The following is a 24,615-nucleotide window of genomic DNA, read 5'->3' as shown; positions in this document are numbered from 1 at the left end:
GCACAGCCAGAAGGAAGACCTTAGAGCACAGCATTTTGAATGCGATTGAAAGGGCTTTGTGGAGGGGAAAGAGTGTGTCTGGACGAAAGAAGAGAGATAAAGAATGTGTGGAAGGGAAGATGAATGATACAGTGGGAGATTGGAGACGTGGAACGGGAAGGCAAATTTGGAATTTGTCTCTGTGTGTGTACGTGAATCTGGAAATCCGGGCAGTTCTGGTAAGGCGAAATTGTGTCACAACAATTTCATTGAAGCAGACTGGCTGCCTCTGGGTTCCTTGACTGCAAGTTGAGAGTGGAAGTCACTTCACTGATGTGTGACCGAAAATCAGCCTCTCAGCCTCAGCCTTGCGAGAGAGGCTCGCAAGGCTGAGCGTGCAGTCTGAAGCTCCCACGATGGGTCCTTTTTTGTGGCTTCATTACAACCAAAGGCGCTTCTTAGATGCTTACTTACAGTACTTACTACTGGCGGATTCCCATCCCTCAAAAGGGTGAAGTCGCTTCTTCCTGTTATTGCTCAGAGCATTCATTCACGTGCTTTGCCGTCAAGATCCACCATCACTTCCGGTTGCTTGCATCCCTTGTTTCCAGTCAGCAGAGTACCTGCATAGCTGCTCCATCTCTCACCGTTGAGTCGGTTGTTGTTTCCAGGCTCGGAGTTACAGCGGTACTGGAATGGGTTTGCTCCAGCTTTTGACATGAGTTGGCTTCGGCTGGCGGAGGATATTCTCGCCGAGTAGCACGTGATGCCAACCCGGATAAAGCAGGATCCGTGATCCGGTGCACCTGATTGATTGTCTTTGTTGCATTCTTCGACTCGCACAAGGCCGAATACGATTCTAAGCTTGCGAAGAGTCTTGGACGTCATGACAACCAAGGGCCGATTGGACTGGTCGCCCGCGATTCTGGGACGAGATCTTTGACAGCATGGATCGGGTTTGATCGTTATGGCTACTCACAACCACTGCGTGCATTGTCTCGCATTGGATACGGTCAATAATGCTGATGCCTGAATTCTGCTCTTCCTGGGAAGGGAAACAAGCAGTCCCATTTCCAAGCCTTGAAGAAGATGGCTTGATGCCTTAAGACGCTGTAGTTTATACAGTAGCGTGTCAAGCGAAGCGGCAAGTGGGTTAGTCGTCTCTTGAATTGGACCGTGGAGAGACCAGTCCTGACTTACAGTAACATGGAAATTAGAATGGAGCCTGGGAGTTCATCGTATCGGAAGCCCCATATTTTGTCTTCTAAACTCCGTTGCAAGCAGATGTCGCAATTCTTTAGCCAATCATGAGGCTGGCCTTCACCCTTACTCGCTTTATCTCGTTGGCGGTCGTTTAGTTCATCCAAACTTTTTCCCTCTTCCTCCAGTTCTTCTTCATTCGTAAGTCAATACTTCTTTGTCCCTTTCCATAGGCCTTCTCGATTGCGTCTTTTTTCCTCTCGTTATTCCTCTTCCTCTTTCTTCTCTAGGGTTCTCTCATTAATCTTCCACGGCCCACTACTTGTTCTCATACGACCAGTCGAAATAGACCGCGTTGGCTGCCGACATTATTTCTCCTTCGCCACTCCAACTTTTCCACGACGACAAACATTCCGGAAGTGACTGGGAGATACCCACCCTTGAGCTGAGTCATACCCGTCCATCCATCCCATACAAGCTCCACTATCGCGTCTGTACCCGGGACACTCTGAGGACTCCCATCGCGACCAATCTCATCATCTTTCTACTTGCACGGGGAAAAGTCCAGTGTAACGTTCGCTTCTTACGGTCGCAAACATGGGCTTCTTTGCCAAAAAGTCGGCGGACACCTTAAGTGCGCCTGAAAGGGGCACGAACCCAAAGTCTGAGGCAACCACTATTGTTCCAAGCCAGAATGTCTCCAGCACGGATCTCGAAAAACAGCCCGAGCTTGGAGGCACCACTGAAGAGGACAGCTCACTCACTCACTCTGTCGATAGTGAGAAGTTGGTCGAAACAGATCCGGCCACAACAACGGAAGGAAAGCTAGGAACAGCGCTCGAAACAGTACCAGTCCGGAGCTCCAACCGCACGGCGTCCTCCATCGTCGAAACCAAAAATGAAGAGATTCATACCGACCCCAACGCCTCTGACGAGGATGAGATGGTCTTTCCAGGAGGTGTGAAGTTGGCCTTGATCTCACTTGCTCTCTGCTTGTCGGTCTTTCTAGTCGCACTAGACAACACCATCATCGCAACAGCTATCCCCAAAATTACAGATCATTTCAACTCGCTTGGTGATGTCGGCTGGTATGGCTCATCCTACTTGCTCACCACCTGCGCTCTACAGCTATTTTTTGGAAAGTAAGTACCAGCCTGGCGGCCGTCATCTTCAAGGTTCACTCCACTAATTCCGCGCAGGATGTACACTTTCTACTCCATCAAGATCGTCTATCTGACCTCTATTGGTATCTTCGAAATCGGCTCTGCCGTCTGTGGCGCTGCTCCAAGCTCCTCCGCCCTCATTATTGGTCGTTCTATTGCTGGAGTTGGCTCAGCTGGTATCTTCTCAGGTGCCCTGGTCATTATTGCCTACTCGGTCCCTCTCCTCAAGCGTCCATTGTATACAGGCATGATTGGTGCTATGTACGGAATCGCCTCCATTGCTGGCCCTCTATTGGGAGGCGCTTTCACCGACAAAGTTTCTTGGAGATGGTGTTGTAAGTGTTTTGAGATGTGCGCCTGGATCGATCTCCATTCCAGCTAATATGGCCCCAGTTTATATCAATCTCCCTATCGGAGCGGTGACAGTAGCAGTCATCTTGGTATTTTTCCATTCGCCCGTCCGCAAGGCCGAGACCAAGGTGCCACTCAAGCAGCGGGCACATCAGCTCGACCTTATCGGCACAAGTGTCTTCGTCGTTGACATTGTTGTATGCTTGCTTGCCCTGCAATGGGGAGGTGCATCCTATGCTTGGTCCAATTGGCGTATCATTCTCTGCTTGACTCTCTTCGGAGTGTTGACTATCGTCTTCGTCATTATCCAGTATTTCATGAAAGAGCACGCCACCCTTCCATTCAACATCATTGGTCAGCGCAGTGTGGCAGCGGCTTGTTGGTTTGCCTTCTGTCTTGGTGGAACTTTCTTCGTGATGGTCTACTGGCTCCCGATCTGGTTCCAGGCCATCAAGGGTGCTTCTGCATTCAAATCCGGCATCATGTGTATACCGATGATCCTCTCCCTGGTCATTGCTAATATCATCTCGGGGATCGGGACGACGGTCGTCGGCTACTACGCTCCCTTTTACTACGCCGCCGTTCTTCTCGCATCCATTGGCGCAGGCCTCCTCAGCACGTTCGAAACCACCACAGCCCATGATAAATGGATTGGATACCAAATCCTCTACGGGTTCGGTATTGGGTTCGGCATGCAGCAGCCTTTAATCACCGTACAGACAGTCTTGCCGCTCAAGGATATCCCGACTGGAACTGCAATGGTGATGTTCATGCAAACATTCGGTGGGGCACTCTTTGTCTCTGTCGCTCAAAACATTTTCAACAACCGCCTCATCACCGAAATCCCGAAGCAAGCCCCCGGTGTCAACCCGGCCATTATCCTGCATGTTGGAGCGACGAGTCTCGCAAGTAACATCCCTGCAAATCAGCTGGAAGGAGTCAAACAGGCGTATAACACTGCATTGACTTCAACCTTCTATATCGCAGTCGCAATGGCGTGCCTGATGGTCTTCAGTGCTCTATCCGTTCAATGGAAGTCGCTCAAGGGCAAGAAGCCCGGCATGGTAGCTCCTGCCTAGGTCGAGCTTCACGGGGCGGGCCAACGCTCAATTTTTGAAGCATCTCCACTCGTATGCATTCCTCTATAGAGGATATCTTTGATTTAATGACACGCCACTCCCACTCATCAGCATTGGCGCCGGGCGCGTTGTTCACTGGGTCTTGAAACACCGAAATATTTACTTGCCAACTAAACGTCCGCCCCATGACTATCAGCAGACAATACCCCATAATTCATAACTCATTACCTACGATCAGCTCACTCAACAACACTGTATTATGTCTGAAACGGTATCCAGCAAAGCAGACCGTCGCTGCCTGGCCCACGGCAGAGCTTTATCCCCACCCTCTTGTTGCATTTGGCGTTCATTCTCTACACGACATGTGGAAAGCGATTCCCTCCGAATTTGGATATTATAGAACGGACGGCTTTCTATTTTCCTGGACAACGGGCCCTCTTGAAGGACATCTAGCATTTGGTGCGATTTCTCTCCGCCAGCTTAGAAGTTTCGGGAGGCCGCCCCAGATATGAAGATATACTGTAGTGTTCGATACTCAACTCCTCAATATGACGTGTGTACACTAGTGTGTACAGCTGTGCATGTGTCTCCATGGATGGTGATGTGAAGTTATGTATACAATCCAAACACATTAGATGTCTCAAGTACATGTTCATTCATTCAGATTGATCAGGACCAAGACGACCTATCTCCTCACTTTGTCAAAGGCCAGAGCGGGTAGCACCTGCTTTTTGCTAATACATCACTATAGGGGCTCTTTGTACGGAGCTGGCCCCTGGGTTCGCAGCGAATGCGATCCCAACAACCTTAGCATACACATCAAAAATTAATAGTATATTGTTTCGTCTTCTGGAAGGGCAGATTACGACACTCAGCGCATCCCATCCTACCCAATATGTACAAAGCTCGTTTCATCAACGCCCTGCCCCGTGGCGTGGCGCCTGCTCGCTCTATGGATCACAATTACGTATTTGGTTTCATTTTCGGGATTTCTCCGACTTTTGCTCCCTCTTCTCAAACTCGACGATGGCGGGATTGAGAGGTCTGCTGAAGAGACTGGAGTAGTCGGTGTCGACAAGCTTCTGGCCCTCCGGGGTCTTGAGTTTAACTTCACGGATAAACTGGGCAAGGACGGTGCCGAGCTGGACGTAGGCAAACTGCTCGCCAATACACCTGTGGCGGCCGGCGCCGAAGGGCAGGTACGGGGACGAGGCGCCCTTGCTGATGAGACCATACCCGTAGTCTTCGAATTCCTCCTTGTCCATGCCGGTACGCGTGTACGCTAGCTCGTGCCCGTCGTCCCACCGGTGGGGTTCCCAGAGCATGGGCTCGGGGAAGAACTCGCTCTCGCGCGAGGTCACGCCGGGGGCGGACATCAGGGTGTGCGTGATGGGGATCTGGTAGGTCTTGGTGCTGGTCGCAGTGTTACCGACGATGGTCAATGGGGATTTGACCTTGCGTAGGATGCTATGGATGGGGGCGTGCAATCGGAGCGTCTCCTTGACGACCTGGGAGTTGAATTTCAGCTTCTGTATCGACTCATAGGTCAATGGTGGTAGGTCCTCTCCAAGCACTCGCTTCTGTTCTTCCAACAGGTCCTCCTGGATGTCTGGTCGGGTGGCTAGTCTCAGCAGGATCCAAGCGGACGTGCTTGAACTCGAGTGCTGACCTGCCATGAGCAATGCAATCATCATATGGGCAACCTCTTTGTCAGGGACGGGTGTACCATCCTTGTAAACGCTGTTCATCAAGTTCCAGATCATGTCTTCTTCATCACCCTCCTTCTTTCCACCTTGCGCGCGTCGGGCCTTGATGATCTCCATGTATGTTTCGGTCATTTTCTTCTGTGCAATATCTCGCTTCCGGTTATGCGGGAGAGGAGCCCAAGGAAGCATGAAGTTGATGGGGGCAAACCCCATGTCGAGATCGTGGTAAAGGTCTGCGAAACTTGAGTCGAATTTGGCTCGGACTTCCTTTCCTTGGAGGGATCTTGATGCAGTGTAAATGGTCAATTCAGCCATGGCGGGGACCACGTCAAAGGTGCCAGCTGGACCGCGCAAGGGCTTTCCTTCGCGCACGAACAGCTTGGTCTCATTGGAGATGAGATCGACGTAGGAGCGGAAAGCATCCAAGGTCAGGCCGAACTTGACGAATTTCTTCTGCTCCATGAGTTTTGAGTTTTCACAGTCGTAGACGACGCCCTCCCCAAAGACAGGAGTGGTGAGACCCGTGTAGACTTCCTCGGCATTGACATCCTTTAGTTTTCCATTGAGGATGAATTCGTTTCCTTTGGTGCCCAGGCAGACGGTGACTTTGCGGCCGAGAAGAACGAACGTGAAGACGTCGCCGTACTTTTCTCTACAGAAAAAGAAAAAATCGAAGGGATCCATGCCGTACCATATCCTGTGCGGCTTCGCGTTAGTGTCAAGTGGGGGAGGACTGGGAAGAGCAGGGAGGGTACATACGTGCTTCCCAAGCCAGGGACAAGATGGAAGACCTCTGGCGGGGCATTTCTATCCTTGAAGAGTAACTGGCGGGCGACGTTGAGGATGATGACGAGGGAGATGAATGCGGTGAAGCCGAGGAGAACGAGCTGGTAAACAGGGAGAGTGTTGAGCAAGTGCTCAATTGGCGTGGCGACGGTGGTGAGGAGACCCATGATCGCTGGCGGTGGTGTAACAACAGAGAAGCGACCAAAACGAGTGTGGTGCCTACTTGGAGCAATAGGGATCGGGCGTAGGAAGGGGAAGGATAAGTTTTAAAGGATATGGCGACGGCGAGATTGAGGATAAATTCCCATGGGCCTGGCGGTGACTGGCTCAGTGGTTTTTTGCAGGGGGGACGGGGAACGAGCCCAGGGATCTTTTGGGTCCAGGGACGGCGGGGATGTGATTGGCGGGCGGGCGAGCAGATCTGGCTTGGCCGATGATGGTTGATTTTGTTCCGAATGAAGCCACTCAGCGAATGCACTGAGCCTGCACGTCAGTCGGGAGTCGGGGCCTGGGAGGTCAGGCCTAAGGGACGTGGGTGTGAGTGGCGTGGGGTGGGCGGAAGGCAGACAGACGGTGCCTAATGGTGGACATTGGTGGTACTACCCGGCACTGCTGGGACTGCTGAACAATGGGCAGGGGCGCCCGAGGTGTCAGTCCACTCTCAGAGTCTCAACCCCAGCTGCAGCGGCGAACAAGGCATCTTTGCCGAAACGTGACACCACTTCCTGCAATTGGTATTACACGTACGGAGTACGGAGTACAGCCTCCATATTCCTGACACATTGCTGCTGGCTAACCAGGACAAGTACCACATTAACACCACTATTAAAAATATCGTGAAATTGAGATTGTCTCTCTTACCAGGATTCTACCGTTCTAGCATTTCTTTCTAGGATTGACAAGCTACTAATACACCATAGCATAACCACTCGTTGGCCATAGCCTCGGCCTCAGCAGAAGGGGTCTCCTCGTCTGGGCCTCATGCCTTCCTGTCTACAACTTCCCACTCACCGCCTTCAGGTAGCCATGTTCCTTCAGCCACGACACCACATCCTCACTGTCTCGCTCTAGCCAGTTCGCTTTGGCTCGGATGCTATCCAAGCTCTGTTGAAGACTGCGGTCGAAACCCTTCTTGTCCTTGTTCTGGAAGAATGCTTCTACTTTGGCCATTTGATCTGATCGCGTGAACCCTGCGGCACAAATGCTGACCACACTGCTCAGCATGGTCATACTCGGTGGTAGTTTCTCCACCAGTTCCTCCCAATTCTTCTCCATCCACTCGTATCGTCGCTCAATGCCTTCTGATGTTGTTCCCAGTCCACCAATCGGCATATAAATATCTTGCATCTTGACTTCTCCGCTTAGGGCCAACTTCAGCGTTTTCTGGATCAGCCCAGGGCTCTTGGCTCGGCCCAAGCTGCGCAAGCAGGTGTTCTTCTCGTCAGCTGTTGGTGCTGAATGATATCGTGCAAGAAGTGCGTCCCACTCCTTCTCTCCACCATCGCGTAGTGCCATCGCAAACACAGATGCTCGAAGATTGGGGTGCACAGCCGCGTAGTCTCCTGCTAGGAATTTGCCGAACATTTCCTTTGCAGCTGCTTGGATTTTTTCGTCTCCAGCGAGGCCGGCGGACCCGAATAGCATACTCTTGAACTGGCTCTGGATGTGATCTTCATCCTCCGAGAATTCCCATCCCAGTTCATGAGCTTTGGCCGACGTGAGACTCAACTGGAATGCTTTGAGAGCATCCTTGGTGGACTCATCCTCGAAGATCCAGGTATTTCTCACAGCATTAATGCGCGTTAGGATCTCGTTCCATACCACAAATTGAGTCTCAGTATTAAAGGACTGCAGCAGACTGAGGATTCCAGACGTTTTACCATATCCACTCGCTGCAAGTGCTCCTGCATCCGCAATCATGCCAGCTCGATCTTCTACCGAGAGAAGACCTTGCTGCGCGGCCTCACCAAGCTTGGTCAGTCGTTCGGGAGTATAGCTCGTTCGGTAAAGTGCCGAATGGTCGGAATTAAGCTTGTAGAAGTCAAGACCATGCTTGAGCTTGAACGTCTGTTCTCGCTTCTCCAGCATTAGGCTCTCGTCCACTCCATCCTTTGTCTTCAATCCAAGAATGACAGGATAAATGATCTTGTCCTCCTCAGGTTTGACATCGCCCGTTCGCAGGAATCGGTTTTGCTTTACAGTAATGCTCGAATCCTTCTCGTTCTCGGTGACAGTGACAACTGGATATCCAATGTTCTTGGTCCAAACGTCCATCACATGTGCAACGTCCTTGCCACTGGCATCCGCAAGGGCGTCCCACAGATCGCTGGTCTGTGTGTTTCCCCAAGCATGCTTCTTGATATATCTCCTCACTCCCTCAATGAAAACATCCTCTCCAATGTACTTGGAAATCATCCTCAGCACGGCAGATCCCTTGGAGTATGAAATAGCATCAAAGATCTGGTTGATATCCTCGGCGCGGTGGACAGGAACTTCAATGGGATGGGAGCTTCGTAGACCGTCCAATCCAAGGGCTCCTTGTAAGGTGTCGATCACAAAGGTCTCCCATACTTTCCATTCTGGGTAGAACTCATTGCAACTGTACCAGCTCATCCAGGTCGCGAATCCTTCGTTCAGCCACAGCCCGTCCCAGAAGTCCATGGTAACCAAATTTCCGAACCACTGATGTGCCAGTTCATGCTGCACTACTTCAGCAACCCGTTCCTTGGTCGCAGCTCCGGCTGACTTCTGGTCGAACAACAAGTCAACCACCCGGTACGTGACCAAGCCCCAGTTCTCCATGGCCCCAGCAGCAAAGTCGGGAATGGCAACCATATCCATCTTAGGCAATGGGTATGGAGCCTGGAAAGCCTTTTCGTAGAATGCAAGAGTCTTGGCCGCCACTTCTAGGGCAAACCTCCCATCTTCCTCATTCTGTTCAGGTGTCATCCAGACCTTGATTGGTAGGCGGAACTTGTCAGTAGATATAGACTTGAGTTCTGCCACGACGAATGCAAGTAGATATGTAGACATCTTCGGGGAGCGGTTGAATTTGACAGCCTTGCGTCTTCCACCAGTGATCTTGGAGTCTACCGTTGTGGTCGAAGCTACATCCATATTGGACAACACACTCTTGTCTTGGTCCGCAATGAGGGTAACAGTAAACTCTGCTTTGAGTGCGGGTTCGTCGAAACAAGGCAAAGCACGTCGAGCATCGGTGGCCTCGAATTGAGAGACTGCCAGGTACTTGCCGTCTCTTCGCTTGGATCTATAGAAGCCCGCCATCTTATCATTCAGCTGGCCGGTGTAGGTATGCTTGAGCTGCACCTTCTGGCCCTTTGTGAGCGTCTTTCCAAGGCTGATGGTGGTGGTCTGCGTGTCTGCATCGTACGCAAGAGAAGGAGAAGAAGTGACCAGAGCGCCGTCTGCGTGGACTTGGGTGGAGTGAATTTCAAGCTCAACGGTGTTCAATGAGATGGAGGAGCTGTCTTCGGCAACATCCAAGTCGATAATGACCGTGCCATCGAAGGTGAACTTTTCAAAATCCACCTCGATCGTCACGTCGTAATGCTTGGGCACCACATTGGTGGGAAGCACCACTCTGCCTTGGGTGCTGACAGCACCGGGCGAGTCAGACATGAAGCGACACATGGTGCTTGAAGAGGGGTGGAAAGCAGGAGGGGTGAGTCGAGATCTGGTGGAAACGGAGTTTAATGGAGGAGGTTGTCGAATTCGTAGGCTGGCGGGAGTGGCCGAACTGGAAGGTGAAGAAGATGCACTTCGTGAAAGCGTCTGAAATGACGGTGATCGTGTGAGGCTAAGGCGGCTGGCAATTGATGTTGGAGATTGGGGAACTGGAATCCGCGATGCGGCAAGCCTGGAAAGAGACCGTGTAAATAGAGTCATCGATTTCGACCACAAAACTCACGCCTACAGACTCTCCTCCAGAAAGGCCAAACGGCAAAAGAGAGACCAGGCAATGGAATGCACAATGCTTGTGATGCAAGAATGAGTGACACAGAGCAAAGGCAGCCAGTACAAGGTATCCGTGTGCAGCGTTGAAATGAAGCATCACTGGCAGACCCTGAATTGGGTCTGCCATTGGCGACTGTAGTTAGGTGGCCATATAGGGAAGGTACAACGGGTCCTGGTCCAATTTTCTTCACCTTAAGCCACCACGACAAGTGTTCCCTCCCAGCTTGAGACGAAAAATGAGGAGACAGACCTTAGAGGCACGTCGAAGAGCCCAAGATCATGAATGGATGTACCTGCTCTTGGTACCACCAGCTTGCTCGTTCAAGCAAACTCCCCAGTGTGGCAAATGTAGGATTACCTGAGCTGAAGAGTTTTACTTCATCATCTCTCGCAACGAAGAACCAAAACCCTTTGCAAGAACGGACATCAGAATGATGAGATCTTCTCCACGCATTCTCGATATTGTCTCTGGGCGGTGCTGACCGTACATGTCCCAACTTGCCAGAAGAAACCACTTCCGACCAGCAAAGTTTGAGGAATTCACTTATCATTTTCTTAAGTGGGTGATATTCCATAGAAAGTCTGGCACATAATAAGAACATCGAAACAGACGGGGGAAAGCAACAGTGATTCTACCATCAGTGCATCGCCAGGTCCTGCCTATGATATGGGAGAGTCTGCTCTTCATTTCATTCTTCAGCTTGCTTGCACTAATCAGCCCCGAGGACCTACAGATCTCTCAGGTTGTCTGTCTGTCTACTTCCGCGCGCCCTACAGTTCCATTTCTTTCCACATCCGTGATGGCCTTCAGTCCACCTCCTTAGATACCCAGGAAACAAGCACAATGTGAAAACCTTTCAATGAGATTGCCACGCAAAGCAAATAGCCTTGCTGCTATGGCGCCAGCCCAGTTCCATCCACTGTCTGTCTGTATGTCATGACGGGTATCTTCTGTTGTGATCCAATTCACACCTTACAAGATTATCCGTCTCTTCGTATTGTCATAATCGTGCCGTGTCAATGTCTTGTCAGGAATGAAGATTTGACGCCGGAAGTATGCCCCTCTCATCGCTGTACAAAACGCCAGGTACCAATTGCCCATCGGTCGATAGGAAAGAAGAAAGAACAAAAGGAATAATTACAAGGCAAGAGTGGAATCATCGTCAGATAACCCAATCTGACGGGGAACTTTAATGGACACCAGTAAACAAACACCTTGACCGCTAGAGCTGATGGGCTGAGTGCGGTTCGCCCAATTCAAACAACCGTCCGAGCACAAAATTGATACTGTCGTTAATTAGATAAATCATGAACGAGGAGGCGTCACAGCTGGAGCATTGCTCCCACGATGCGGAATAGGTGGCGATGCTCTGCTGGGTGAGGCCATAGCTGGTGCTGACGCACGCTTCTGGATCATTTGAAGCTTCCTTCGAATGACCGATAACCTGCCCCGAATGCTGGTAACCACTGCCACAGGGTTAGGAAACTCTCGCGGCGAGAATGAATTCCACTTACAATTCTTTAAAGTGTGCCTGTCTTCCGCCTCCAAGCCATTAATTGGAGACAGGTCATCCTTCTCGTCCAGATCACTCGTGCCACTACCCTGCCTCGAGATGTTTTCGTCCTCACTCTCCAAGATTGCTTCAAGCATCCGAATAGCGGTAACATAAGATATTTCACAGCCAGCCAGATCCTCATTAGTCAGTTCATTGATCGCTGCAGCTCGACTCATCTCCAAAGCCCGGTCGTACATGAGCTTTTCGGCCGTGATTCCAGAACTGACCACAACTTGTTCCGCAGACGTTCCGAGACCAGCGCTGGATGCGGTTGTGGTGGAAATGTTGTTGGGATGACTGGGATGATCTTCGGGTAGACGACGCTGACTGTCGATCAATTTCATTCGGACAAGCTCTGCCTTTTCCAAAACTTCATTAAATCGGTTGCGAGTCCATTGGACAACGTTGTTCATTCTTTGGCCAACAGGACCCGCGCCGGATCGATAATTTTTCTCATCAGCAATTTCACCTCGATTCTTGCGGTTCCACCAACGCGCAGCAATATCCATGGCTTTGGCTAGTAGCGCTAGTGCTTTGACATACAACACCAAGGCCTCCTCTGCTACAATGACAGTCGCCTCAACGGTCAGGTCTTCATTTGCTGGACCTAGAGGACTGTCAGGTGCGTTCTCACCGGAGGCATTGCGCAATCCAAGTCCGGGATGTGATGGGGCTGCGGGAGTGAGCTGCTTGTACTTGACTTCTGCAAAGCCGTACACAACGTCACTTCTAGTGGCAACCTCCTCAACGGTCTGAACGTACTTAGTGTCCTCGTCCGTTGCTTGAGGCTTTGTCGTATCGCCGATGACCACCAAACTGCTCTGTGCACCTGGATACGCAGGAAAAGGGTTGTAGTTGACTGGCGGAGACCTGCCACCACGCATGAGGTTAACCGGCGGAGAAAATCCAACGCCAAATAACCGACCGCTCGCCATGTTCAGGGCTTTTGAGATAGCTGAAGTTGCTGAGCTTGGACTCGGACCATAACGTCGCTCGTAAGAATTTTGCCGAGCGTGAATGGCATCCGGACGTCTACCAGATGCAATTTGAACAGCTCGAGAGGCGCTTGTTTGGGCACCTGTCGTGGAAACCGGATGACCCTGGGTTGTAGCCCTGCGAACCATCGCCCCAGACTTAGGGGAGATGGCACTCTGCGACGAATTTCGGTCTAGTCGAGGGCTAGCATCGAGTTCATCCGCCAGAGCATTGACCTCAACAGCTTTCTTCTCCACCAACACATAGTCACGTTCGAAGGCTATATCTTGAGCTGCTCGTTCCCGTTCTTTCTCCTGCTGGCGTTTGCGGATGCGTGCAGCTTCTTGTTCTTCATCGTAGACCTGGCCACGCAACGATGAGGGCGGTAACTTATGCGAGCCTCCGCTGCCTTGCCGTGCCATTGGAGTTGAGCTTGGCCGATGCATCAATTCCTGCCGGTTAGGCGCCGTGGCATGTGGATGCAAAGCAGGCCGGGGTGCCACCGGGCTGGTCGGTTGATCCAACACCGTATTGCGCTCATCTGAAGGCCGTCTCTGATGGATTTGTTGGTCGCGAGCAATTGATAATCGGCGATTGATGGAATATCTTCGTTGTAAATTGTCGTCCGAGGCTGTCTTGGTAGGATCAGAGTATGGACTTTCTGGGTCCTTAATTGATCTGGGTCTGATTACTCCTGTAGGATCTGTTCTGCTGTTATGGCGGCGGTCTGGCTCCAACTGCTGGGGTTCTTTCGTTTCCTCAGGCATATCCTCCGGATGGAGGCCCGGGATCTCGCCGGTGACGATTCCATTGCTGAAGAAATCCGGAAAAGACAGTCTCTCCTTAGGATCCCGCTTTAATAATGACCGGATGAGCTTCTTCATCTCCTCAGATACGATGGTGTCATCTCCAAATTTGATCTTATCATCCCCCTTTTCGATACGTCTAAGCAGTTCCACATGATTGGAGGCACGAAACGGAGGTTTGGAGGTTATCATTTCGTAGAGGACAGTTCCCACCGACCAAAGATCCGCTTTTGCATCATACTTTTCGTACCGCAAGATCTCAGGGGCCATATACAAGGGAGAGCCACAAAGCGTTTCGGCGAGTGCAGTGGATGGCAGAGACCGTGCAAAGCCGAAATCCGCAATCTTGAGCATGGGGAGAGATTTGATGCCACAGACAGGTTCCAAGCAGTTCTCAGCCGTCAGGTAGGGCATGGGCTGAGGTTTATGAGTCTCAAAATAGGCAAGTGATGGGTTGAGGAGAAGATTCTGAGGTTTGACGTCGCGGTGAATGAGATTCCTGGCTCGGAGGAATTGTAGAGCGCTTGCGAGTTGTTGTAAGAAATGTCGAACGACCACTTCATGAAGTCCGCCAGCTCGAGGGTTTGGATATTTGACCATCATATTCCCCACCATTTCGCTATTCTTGATCGTATCACGCTTTTTGATAAAATATGAGAGGTCACCGAGAGCGACATATTCCATTACCAGATGAATGTGTGAACTGGATTCTTTACAGTCGATCAGAGCAACAATGTGAGGATGGTGCAGGCCTTTGAGAATGGAGATCTCCGACGTCAGGTTGTCTTTCAACTTCTTGTTCAACTTGGCTAGGTTGACAGATTTGATGGCTACAATGCTTTGGACACCAGCTTGTGACTGAGAGTGTGTCAGCTTAGATTGCAGAATTGGGCGGTGGTTGAGGAGAGGCTTGATGATTGTTGACTCACGATATGTAGGGCCTTGTAGACAGTTGCAAAACTGCCCCGTCCTATTTCCTCCTGTCGTTGGAAACTCCCTATCTTGTCGGAATCCTTTGACCTCCTAGGAGCAGAGGCCTTAGGGTTGGTTGTGGCCATATTTCCCTCCTCTACCACTGGGGTGGTGATTGACGGTGCGGAGGCAGAGGGAGATGATATGGATGAAGAATTACCTCCTCAAATGCGGGTGGAAGGTTGTGGGGAGATTGTTGGACATGGATTGCTCGAGACACAGGAGGAACGTTAGGGACAAAAGAGTGAATTGTGGATGGTTGACAGAATAGGCGTCAAGTCAGGAGTGTGCAGATGGTGCAATTGAGTGGACCAGGCTGCGCAAGGGAGATGTAGCGCAGGACCCAAAAAGGAAAGATCCGAGGGGGTGCAAGAGGGACAAGAGCGGACGAGAGTTGAATGAGATGAACAGGGAGCTCAGATCGACCTCAAATGGGTGTGGGCGAGATGTCAGGCTATTGGGGCGCAGGACGAGTTTAGGATGCGGTGGGACGAGGAGATGAGTGACGCAGTGTAACGAGATGCGGCGAGGCGAGATGGGCCCAACAGTCAAAGTTGGGGAGGAGAACGACAGCCTGGAAGACCAAAAGAAGGTAATATTGGTAACAAGAATGATAACAGATGGCTCAAAGAAGAGAAGGAGCAGAAGATTAGGCAACTTTAACAAAAAGGCCAGATGCCACAGGGGAGTGATTGTGCAGAGAGGTTCAGTATCGGTCGAGGTGTAGGTACGGGGAGATAGTAGTCATGCAGAAGGAAGAGGTGTGTGTGGCTGATCACTACTACTGATGGGATGGGCATGTTAGTTGGGGTTCAAGGATGGTGGTTGTGATTCATGGAGTCACGCAGCGTCCAGAAAGTCTACTAACGACGTTAACCAGCTAGCTAAGGCAATTCGGGCAGTTAGGTCATTGGTTAGCCGATGGCGTAAGCTGCAACTGGCTGTTGGTAGCAGTCAACTAGTGTATTGGTGTGAGCATAAAGGTTTCCTCACGTGAGCTAACTGGGCGAACTTAGATACGGCTTGTTGATAACACGCTGCCTCCAGCGAATCAGCAGACCCAGACGACGCCCATGACTCTTAGTGTGGCTTATGCTTCGTGTGGTACCTGTTCCGCTTGTACTGTCTGTATTTGTACGGCTTTCAAATCCGGAGATCGTCGCTCTTTATCGATAGGCTCCCTTGCTAGGTAACTAGGCAACATCCACGCTTGGGCTGGGCGGCACCATGTCCCGAGCTCCCAGAGCACGCCTGCACAGGACTAACCCAGGCCTCAGCCTGACGCCCCGTCATAAAGTGCTGGTGGACAGGGACCTCAGACTCAGGAATGCAACTTTTGACCCTCCATCGAACGACGAATGATGGCATAATTGAGTACTTGGTCTGTCTAGTTTTCATATTTCCAGGCCCCGGACTAGAAGCCATAATCCGATAGGAACCACCACATTATCGTTGGCAGCGGTCAACGTGCTCTCCAGAAGACTCGCGCCCAAACCAGCAACACTACTTTTCGCTAATGCCCAGGCAAATGAATCATCCTGCCTGGGAATCCATCCACCTAGCCTTAGCCAGCTCCAACAAACTATTAGTCCACAAGTTACTGCAAATGCAAAGGCAAGGCTCCCTTCCAAGCTCTTGCCACCTGCCCAATACCATTTTGTCTTTCCATAACGCCTACCAATCAAGCTGGCTGCAGCGTCGCCCATTCCAACACAGATGACGCCGCTGACCATACTCAAGTCTCGTGTTGTTGTATCCCACCCAATCCATGGCTCCATCCCAGTACGCGGTGCCGCTGCGAGTGAAAGCCAAAGCGGGATCGCACAACCAATGAGCAAAAAAATATGTGACACAATGATAGGGCCTCGGTGGTCCCGGCCATCCACATAGGGTGCCAGAAATCTCGTCAAGGGTTTCGATATCGGTGGGAGTTGCGAGGCCCGGAAGAGGTCAAGAAGTAGAAACACAGCCAGAATCAGGCCGAGAGCTAGCGCAATGAAACACGGGTCGATAAAAATGGAGGGTAGTAACATCGCCACCATAATCCCATGAAAGACCTTGCGTCTGGTGTCAACTTCGACAACTGCAGTCAACCGTAAAACGGCACAAATCCCCGCTATTAATACAGTAGCGCAATATACGCAGATTAAAAGACGCATATTTGCTGGCCCGACGACATTTTGTCGAAGATTCTCAATGGAGAAAGTCATTTCTGGTTCTGAGGCTACTACTCGAGCGGGAAGACAGATCCATCGTTCAAGATGATTGCTGACAACAAAGAAGCGAAACTCGGGTATGTTGCCAAATAGGTATCCAAGAGCCCATCCAAAGGGTTCATTTGATCGTAGAGCACGTTTGCTCACATACTTCCGGACTGGTCCAAGAACAGTGGCAGCAACAAACAAGTACACCGCTCCCGCATACGCCCACTTCCGCGCTTTGGCCTGTTCGACACTGAGTAAGAGAAATGAAGATGATAGAAAACTGGGTGTCACTCTTGTTCTTTTAGCCATGGGAGGGGTTCCCTTTTTACGCTTCTTGTCGAATCCCGTGAATGTGTTTCGTCGAAAGGGCATCGAGAACGCCGGCAAGTCGTTTGCGAATGTTTGGATTTTTGGTACCTCGAATGCGGAAGTCGGCTGATCGGGGGGCATGGTTGGCGACTTGCCATTCATTCGCAGCTTTAAATGGGGTCTTTTGACAGACCGCAGGCGGTTAATGTGAATATCATCCTCGCTGTCAGAGGAATCGTGTCGTTCTGGTTGAGATTTACTTCTTGTAAGAATTGAACAAATGGTCTGATCCAACCGGTCGAGTAGGCCTAGATGCTTTCGTTTTCGAAGCAACTTCCAGGATGGTACACGAGCGAGAGCGACCTCCCAGATGAGGAGTCGTTTGCAAGACACAAAAATGCACAGTCCTCCAACCCAGATTAGAGCTTTGAGAATCTCCATCTGAGGAGACCCAGCAAAAAGCAGAAGGCTGATAAGGCCTGTAGAGAGGAGGTGGAGTTCGGAGATGTCAAGGCTCGACGTAGTCAGGTAGCCCAATACATTTAAGAGAGTCTGATGTAGCGGGAAAAGCATGACTAAATCCTCCAATGTCAGAGAGCCGCCATGACTGAGCTTGATAGATAGCGGCCTAGTAGCTAGTGAATGCAGGAATGGCAATCGCGAGGCATGCAATGGCACTATAGAGATGATCCAATGCAGGTGGTGGCCCACTGGAGGGATCTTCGAGGTGGCCATGATCGAAGACGGAATAGATGATATCCCGCACACAATTGCGGAGGGTAAGAACGCAGACGTACGATTGAAGAGTGAGATTGCAATCCAGAGCGGGAGTACGACAGGGTATAACAGGGGACCTGGGTCGAATCGAGAGGGTACATGGAATCCCAATTGAAGGGATTGTATCAGGGTTCGGCCTCGAGTTTGAGCGCGGATAGCCAGTCGAACAGGGTGAAGAAGGTAGACACAAGGCGGGATAATGAGAAATGAAACGAGCTCATTCAGCCAGTCCACAAAAGCCATCGATCCACCTCTGCTCGTCCAGACGATGGCGCCGATGCTCCAAAGTAACGAGAATTCTGTGCATCTCCTGACGATTTCTTTCCGCTTCCGCCTCTTGTACGTCTCGTATTCCTTGTTCTGTTCCAGCGTACGCTGCGATGTTTTATCCAATTTGCGATCTTTCTTGAAGTATTCATAGCCATCCGTCTGAACATAGGCGGGGGGAGTCGACGGCGGACTGGGGATGGGTGTCAGCTCAGCCGGTGAAGTCCCTCGAAGGCCTTTATGGGCACGCAGCGGCGGAGCTGGTAGGCCCTTGAGAAATGGGCCTTTCTCATCATCTGCCTCTGTTCCGCTCTCGCTGGAATCGGAGCGGCTGACAGGCGGGGATGTGTTCCTGCTGCTCTTTTCTGAGCCATTGTCACTGCTCTCGGATTTTCTTATGCTCAGGCTCCCGCTGCGTCGATGGTAAGGTTGCGGTGTGCGGGATAATGTCAAATTCGATTGATTGTGAATATTCTGAGAGCTGGATCCGCTCTTCCTACTGTTTGAGGAATTTTGGGAAGTCATCTGTAGGGCAACCTAACAGCCCTGGATGGTATTTCACCCCGTGGTCACGGTCGACAGTGTTGGGCAGTTAATGCAGGTCTTTCATGGTGGATCAAGGTAAGGAGGGAGAAAAACCGGTGCTGCTGTAGACAACATGGCCATTCTGGCCTTGAGTTGTTGAGAGTTGGAAGGATGTTCACATGCAAAAGATAGTGGCAAGCAATCGGGTGAGGGCCACTTGGTCACATCCCCGTCCGAGGGTCCCAAGCTTGAGCTGCAGGAAGTGACGCGGCGAACGGGCCAACAATGCAAAAGTGTTCCCATTCCGATACGACCTACTCGTAATATGTACGAGTAGGTGTACCAGTCCTCGGCCATCTGTATTCTGCCCATACGCTCGATCACTCAGGTGCCTCCTACTCAGGTACTATACTCCATTCGACGAGAAACATGAATTCATGCAGAATACGATCATCTAACAATTCTGATATTTACAGATAGGGTCATTGTCCAACAGCAGTGCTTGACTTGGTCCTTTGGGTGCAAAATACGCTCCAGAGCTCGTCAGTCCAAGCAGAGTGCCGCCAGATTCAAGCAGCTTCTGCCCACTGCTCCTCAGTCCTGTCCGTTTACGTCGCAGTCTCTAGCTTGTCCAAAATTGTTCGAACAAATTCGTGTGTAGTGTTGTTGCCTCCCATGTCGCGGGTTCGGACTTTGCTGTAGCCGTTGTCAGTAGCTGATTAACCGAAGGATCAGTTTACTTACCCATCTGCTATCACGTCATACACAGCCTTGGAGATGCGATTGGCATGTTCATCGAGTCCCAGATGTCTTAGAAGCATGGTTCCAGAAAGTAGGAGAGCGGTGGGATTAGCCTGATCTTTGCCCTGGATATCCAGACCAACATGTCGGCAGCCAGGCTCGAAGACTGCTACGTCACGACCCATGTTGCAGCCGGGAACAACGCCAGGTCCTCCAACAAGAGCCGCTGCAATGTTTGTGAGGATACCTCCGTACAGGTTGGGCATGACCATAACGTCGAACTGCTGCGGCCGAGAGACAGCTTGCATAGAAGCATTGTCCACAATCATGTCGTTGACTTCCAGAGTCGGGTAATCCTCGCCAATCTTCTTAACCGTGTTCCGGAACAAGCCATCGGCCAGCTTCATGATGTTGGCTTTGTGGATACAAGTAACCTTCTTCCTATTATTGGCCAGGGCGAAGGAGAATGCGAATTTGGCGATACGTTCTGACTTGGCCCGAGTAATGATCTTCAAAGATTCAACCACACCAGAGACGGATTGATGTTCCAGACCAGAGTACTCTCCCTCGGTGTTTTCACGCACAATGCAAAGATCGACATTCTTGTGTCGTGTCTCAAGCCCAGGGATGTTCTTGATCAGAACCACAGAGGCGTAGATGTCGAGTTCCTGTCGCAATGCGACGTTGAATGACTGATGTCCGGATCTCTCGATGGGAGTGTGTAAGATGCCTTTCAAGCCCAGCTTGTTTCGCCTCAACGATGCTATCGACTCCTTGAACAAATCCTCCGAGTGCTTATCTCCTGTGTCTACACCAGTTACATCGACCTGCTCCCATTCAATAGGCACATTGTCGGCTTTGAAGATGGTTTTGACAGCTTCGGCAACCTCGGCACCGATACCGTCACCTGTATAGTTCACCTGTGAGCACCAAGAAGCCCTGAAAACCCATTGAACAGAAAGGGTCGGCCGTACCTGGGATCAAGGTCACTGTGTATTTCCCCCCATATTTGGTAGGCTTAAAAATATCGGACTCGACGGTAGCATAGGCTGGAGCATGTGCATTAGCTATGGGAAACACCCTAGCGGAGGTGAGAGAGCTCACATCGGGCAAGGAAGGGAGATGTGACCTGTTGTCTGCCCGTTCTTTGAGCTGCGCGAAACAACGACTGGACACAAAAGCAAGTCAGTATTTTGCTTTGCTAGGAACAAGGGCAGCTCCAGGGATTCCCCCAACATACCTGGGCGCCGCGCGACGACCTTGCCAGAGACATTGTAGCGGCTGTACGAGAAGCTCAGGCGTAGCTTCAGAGGTCAGATTGAATTTGAACGAGGGTGGAACAGTGCATCAAAGAGAACGAGTTTATCGGACAGAGGAGCTTTGCTCTTTGGAGTTCTGCAGGTTGCAACTAGCAGGTGCATGCAAAAGTGAAGCTCCACCCACTCGCCGTGCCGACATCGCCAATCCTAGCCCACTTTGGTCTTTGGTCGCCCTGGGCAAAAATGTGACGTCAAAATGCCTCGCAGAGTCTATCACATGCAGTGAACATTGAAGTTCACCACGGCTAGGCCCATTCAACCGACGCCAGAAACAAATGGACTAACACATTCATTATGATTATTGTCAAGCATCTCGCCCTACTATAGTCTATCTCGCTGCGGGTGGACTGTGGCCCGTCCAGCGTCCTGTCTAGAGGAGGTAACTAGCCCATTCCAGTTCCAAATCATTTCGTGCAGGTACCAGTTGCAACAATTCGTCGATGTGGGCAAATGCTCTCATCATTTCCGTTGTGATAAATCATGCCACGTTGAAGATCCATCGCAATCTCGATGGTCCAACTTTCAAAACTCTCGCAGGGGTGTCGTCATATATACAAAGCGACCTTCGGGCGTATCGACATTCCATAACCAACAAATATCAAACGTAACTCACGAACTCCCAACTCCGATGCTGATGCGATGGTGATTCAGAAGGAAGACTTCCTGGCAGAATAGACAGATGCCGTTGAATGGACGAATCACTTGCCACTCTTGGTTTGCTGCCATCCATCTTCTGTCCATTGCCACGACTTTGCACCCTTTACTGGGTGGAGTAGCATAGGGCGGACAACAGTTCGGCCATATGCGTCTTCCCATTCTTGACCACCGCTCTCGAGCGCGGTAATGCCCAGTAGCCTTTGGTAGATTGGCATAGCTTGAGCAGAACTGTAATACCACGTCATATTGGTCCACGCGTGCTCATTCCATTTGCTGAAAGTACTATTCCAATGGCCGCCCGCTTGTCCAAATGGACCGCCATTAAAGGTCGATTGAAGAGCCTCTGCAGGCCAGTGGCGGTCAGCAAATATTGGGTGTGGGAAAGTGGTCGATTTGAGTCCATGATGAAGGCACATGCTCTGGGGAAACATTTCCGCATCCATGTGGTGGCCGTTGTCGGCATTTTCATAATTCATAATCTCCAGCACACGTCGACTGATTCGTCCTTGAGCAATAAGGGTAGCTCTTCTCGGGGTTGATTTCCCCTGAGCGTAACCCCAGAGATAGTCGCGGAACCACCAATTAGTTCCGGTGACATTGAAGCTTGGGAGGAATCCAATCCAATCAGCATCCTCCCCAACTCCCCATTCATAGTCATCCTCTGATTCTTTGACCGGTGGTTTTGGACCACGTGGCTTGACACCTTCCACGGATACTGGACCCCACACGTGGTGAGGATCATCTTCCCGCGTGGACTGTCTGAATTGGGTATCGTAGTCACCATGAATACTAGGAATATAGACTCTGCCAGCACGCTCCCATATCCCTTTCCGTGGTTGCTTCCTGCCAGAGTTGGAGACGCCCTCGAAAAAGTCCAAATAATGGCCGGTGTAGCGTACGTCGAACTCCCATTGATAGAAGAAATCGAATTCAGGGTGGTTGCGAGCAAACCACTGTATGATCATCCAGGGTGAGCGACCCACGAAGGCGTGGTGTGCCAAATTGGAATACAAGCTTCGGATTTGCGCATGATTCCACACCTCTGTGATGGACCGGAATTCAGGTGGGATGTGCCTATTGACCGTGGCTTGTGGCTCATCCTCTCCCACGAACAGAGGTACATTCTCGTCTTTGACGTGCAACAGGAGAAACACTTGATACTTTCCACCACTAGCTAGGGATGCCTCGGCAATCATAGCTCGTATGTTCATGACCGCATCAGCAGTCCATTTTGCGCCGGTCCATACGCGTATGAGAATGGCGGTTCGTTTCACTTTGTTGACAAGGGCGGATTCCATGGTGGTCGATGGGGAATGTGGGCGAGCTTCGTCGTGCTTGTGCCGAAGATTCGAGTATTGGATAGAATTCTGCGGGCGTTCTTTCTTGGCTTTGAAGCGGTGTTTATTGAGCATGGCACAACCATCTTGCAATTCGCCCCACTCAACGGAATCCCAATCAACTTCGCTTGCTTTCTTCAGATCCTCCAAATCTATGGCATCGAATTGCTCGAGTCCGTAAGCTTTTAGACGGCCGAGGCGATCGAAAGACACATCACCATCCAAGCCTGCTGCTTCGTAGGAGCCAAGTACCGGGTCAACAGCGCCTAGATATGTCAGCTTCGCTTCATCAATCGTGTATGTCGCTCCTTACCGATGGCACGACCTGGATATGCCCAAATCGCATCTCCATCACTTTCATTCAATGGCAATCCTCGCGGGCCGAGGCATGATAAGATGTGAGATGGATCCTCCTGAGAGTGGCGAAGACCATCATAGCGGATCTGTAGAGGATGCTTATTCTTGCAATCTACTTCGCCAGACTGGCAGGTATGGAGATGTGAAATTCCACGAGTCAAGCCGTCATGCCTGGGGCATTGAATGGGTTAACGGCGATTGACATAATTAGCATTGCGCTTCACTTACGTTGTGAAATCTTTCCATACCCATGGGGCCCTCTCTGCAGCAGCTTTCATATCGTCCTCAGAAGGTAGTGTTGGTGGTTCGAGTGTTGGAGATGGAGCATCTGGCTTCTGCCCTATGATTTTGACCAGCAAAACGAAGCCAAAGAAAGTGGCAAGGGCTTTGGCCAGAATAGTTAATCGCGGCATACAGATCTGCCATTTCGAAGGTTTTTTCCAGAAATCTGGTCTCGCAGGTGACCAGGTCGGGGGAGGCGTTCCAGGCTCAAAAGGCTCATCTAATAGACCCATTTCTGACGCTTGTCGCTGACTGCTAGCCAACCTGTCATAGGCGTTTGTGAGTAAGAGCTATGGTAGCGATGGACCTGAGCGAGCGACTGAAGGTGGGGTATTGTGCTGAAGGACGTGGTGGCTGGCGTGAAGGCTGATGATTGCCAGGAGGCAATTGGGTGTCAGCCGAGATGTACTGTCGCAGGAACAAAATTCAACAGCATGCAGATGACAAAAAGCAGGCAGACATGAATTATAGCGACCAGCGACGAGAAGACATGTACTGCAAGCACAGCTCGACCAAAGCGAATGAGTCGGAGCAGGTGCCAGAGGAGGAGGGTAGTAGAGAAAGATGAGGCGAGCGCTGATGATAGTAAACAAAAACCGACCCGGAAATGCTCTGCGAGAAACAGACATTTGCATGGAAAGCTCGCGTGAGAATTCCATGCTGGCGGCCGCTCAGGGCATATCCACAATTAGGGACGGGGTGGGACGCCCAAGAACAGTGGTGGCGAACAAGACCAACCAGATGCTGAACATGTTCATCCAGTGCGTCAGGTCGTTGTTCATCAACCAGGTTTGCGGCTCGATATTAGCCACATCCAGCGACTTGTGCAAGCAATGGATCCAATATTTGTGGATGTCGACGCAAGCATGGGCCAACCTTCCGTGAGCGACAGTCGACGGGAGGTTAATCAGCCGCATTGAGGAGCACAGGCTGGTGGAGGATGCACGGCCCAGGATCCTGATTGCCGCCGTCCTATCACTGCTCGCCTTGGGAAGACCAAGCTTTTGGACTTAGCACCTGGAGTTGCTAGAGCCGTTCAGATCCACGTGAATACTGTCTAGTCAGTGTTGAATAGCCACTAGCTGGTGAAGCTGCACACTCGTGTCTTGTATCTGGCGATTGCCAACAACACACCTGGGACTAAGAAACTCTATCCTTGGCTTGCAGAGCAGAGGGAGCAGCGGCAGAGAAGCTGCTTCGAAATCCCAAAAGTCGAGGGCTGGGAGTGCCAGTGGAATACAATCCTCCGTACTCCGTAGGCCGGAGGGAGGTGTCGACTAGCAAAAAAGTGA

At 51.0% G+C, this 24,615-nt stretch overlaps 7 protein-coding genes across 7 annotated transcripts; 1 reads left to right on the top strand and 6 right to left on the bottom strand.

Annotated features, from left to right (window-relative positions):
- Positions 1–1,776: 1,776 nt before the first annotated feature.
- A1O9_11465 (uncharacterized protein) lies at positions 1,777–3,772 on the top strand (the record flags this gene model as incomplete). The annotated part of the gene is made up of 3 exons (XM_013399758.1): positions 1,777–2,321; positions 2,379–2,677; positions 2,736–3,772. 3 exons carry the CDS (start codon positions 1,777–1,779, stop codon positions 3,770–3,772), a joined length of 1,881 nt encoding a protein of 626 aa, XP_013255212.1.
- A 977-nt stretch (positions 3,773–4,749) lies between these two features.
- On the bottom strand, positions 4,750–6,431 carry A1O9_11464 (cytochrome P450, family 51 (sterol 14-demethylase); the record flags this gene model as incomplete). Its single annotated transcript, XM_013399757.1, has 2 exons — positions 4,750–6,175; positions 6,238–6,431. The coding sequence occupies 2 exons, from the start codon at positions 6,429–6,431 to the stop codon at positions 4,750–4,752; spliced, it is 1,620 nt and encodes a 539-aa protein (XP_013255211.1).
- An 826-nt stretch (positions 6,432–7,257) lies between these two features.
- Positions 7,258–9,915, bottom strand: A1O9_11463 (aminopeptidase; the record flags this gene model as incomplete). Its single annotated transcript, XM_013399756.1, has 1 exon — positions 7,258–9,915. The coding sequence occupies one exon, from the start codon at positions 9,913–9,915 to the stop codon at positions 7,258–7,260; it is 2,658 nt and encodes an 885-aa protein (XP_013255210.1).
- Positions 9,916–11,545: 1,630 nt separating this feature from the next.
- Positions 11,546–14,634, bottom strand: A1O9_11462 (ULK/ULK protein kinase; the record flags this gene model as incomplete). The annotated part of the gene is made up of 3 exons (XM_013399755.1): positions 11,546–11,706; positions 11,755–14,434; positions 14,506–14,634. The coding sequence occupies 3 exons, from the start codon at positions 14,632–14,634 to the stop codon at positions 11,546–11,548; spliced, it is 2,970 nt and encodes a 989-aa protein (XP_013255209.1).
- A 1,308-nt stretch (positions 14,635–15,942) lies between these two features.
- A1O9_11461 (uncharacterized protein) lies at positions 15,943–18,630 on the bottom strand (the record flags this gene model as incomplete). The annotated part of the gene is made up of 1 exon (XM_013399754.1): positions 15,943–18,630. The coding sequence occupies one exon, from the start codon at positions 18,628–18,630 to the stop codon at positions 15,943–15,945; it is 2,688 nt and encodes an 895-aa protein (XP_013255208.1).
- A 608-nt stretch (positions 18,631–19,238) lies between these two features.
- On the bottom strand, positions 19,239–20,644 carry A1O9_11460 (isocitrate dehydrogenase [NAD] subunit 1, mitochondrial; the record flags this gene model as incomplete). The annotated part of the gene is made up of 3 exons (XM_013399753.1): positions 19,239–19,326; positions 19,375–20,291; positions 20,612–20,644. 3 exons carry the CDS (start codon positions 20,642–20,644, stop codon positions 19,239–19,241), a joined length of 1,038 nt encoding a protein of 345 aa, XP_013255207.1.
- Positions 20,645–21,388: 744 nt separating this feature from the next.
- A1O9_11459 (uncharacterized protein) lies at positions 21,389–23,556 on the bottom strand (the record flags this gene model as incomplete). The annotated part of the gene is made up of 3 exons (XM_013399752.1): positions 21,389–22,950; positions 22,998–23,212; positions 23,270–23,556. The coding sequence occupies 3 exons, from the start codon at positions 23,554–23,556 to the stop codon at positions 21,389–21,391; spliced, it is 2,064 nt and encodes a 687-aa protein (XP_013255206.1).
- Positions 23,557–24,615: the final 1,059 nt, after the last annotated feature.

Source organism: Exophiala aquamarina, assembly GCF_000709125.1.
Source record: "Exophiala aquamarina CBS 119918 chromosome Unknown aczIA-supercont1.17, whole genome shotgun sequence".
Classification (NCBI taxonomy): domain Eukaryota; kingdom Fungi; phylum Ascomycota; class Eurotiomycetes; order Chaetothyriales; family Herpotrichiellaceae; genus Exophiala; species Exophiala aquamarina.
The sequence above is the reverse complement of the archived record's forward strand: the minus strand, read 5'-3'. Positions and strand labels throughout refer to the sequence as shown.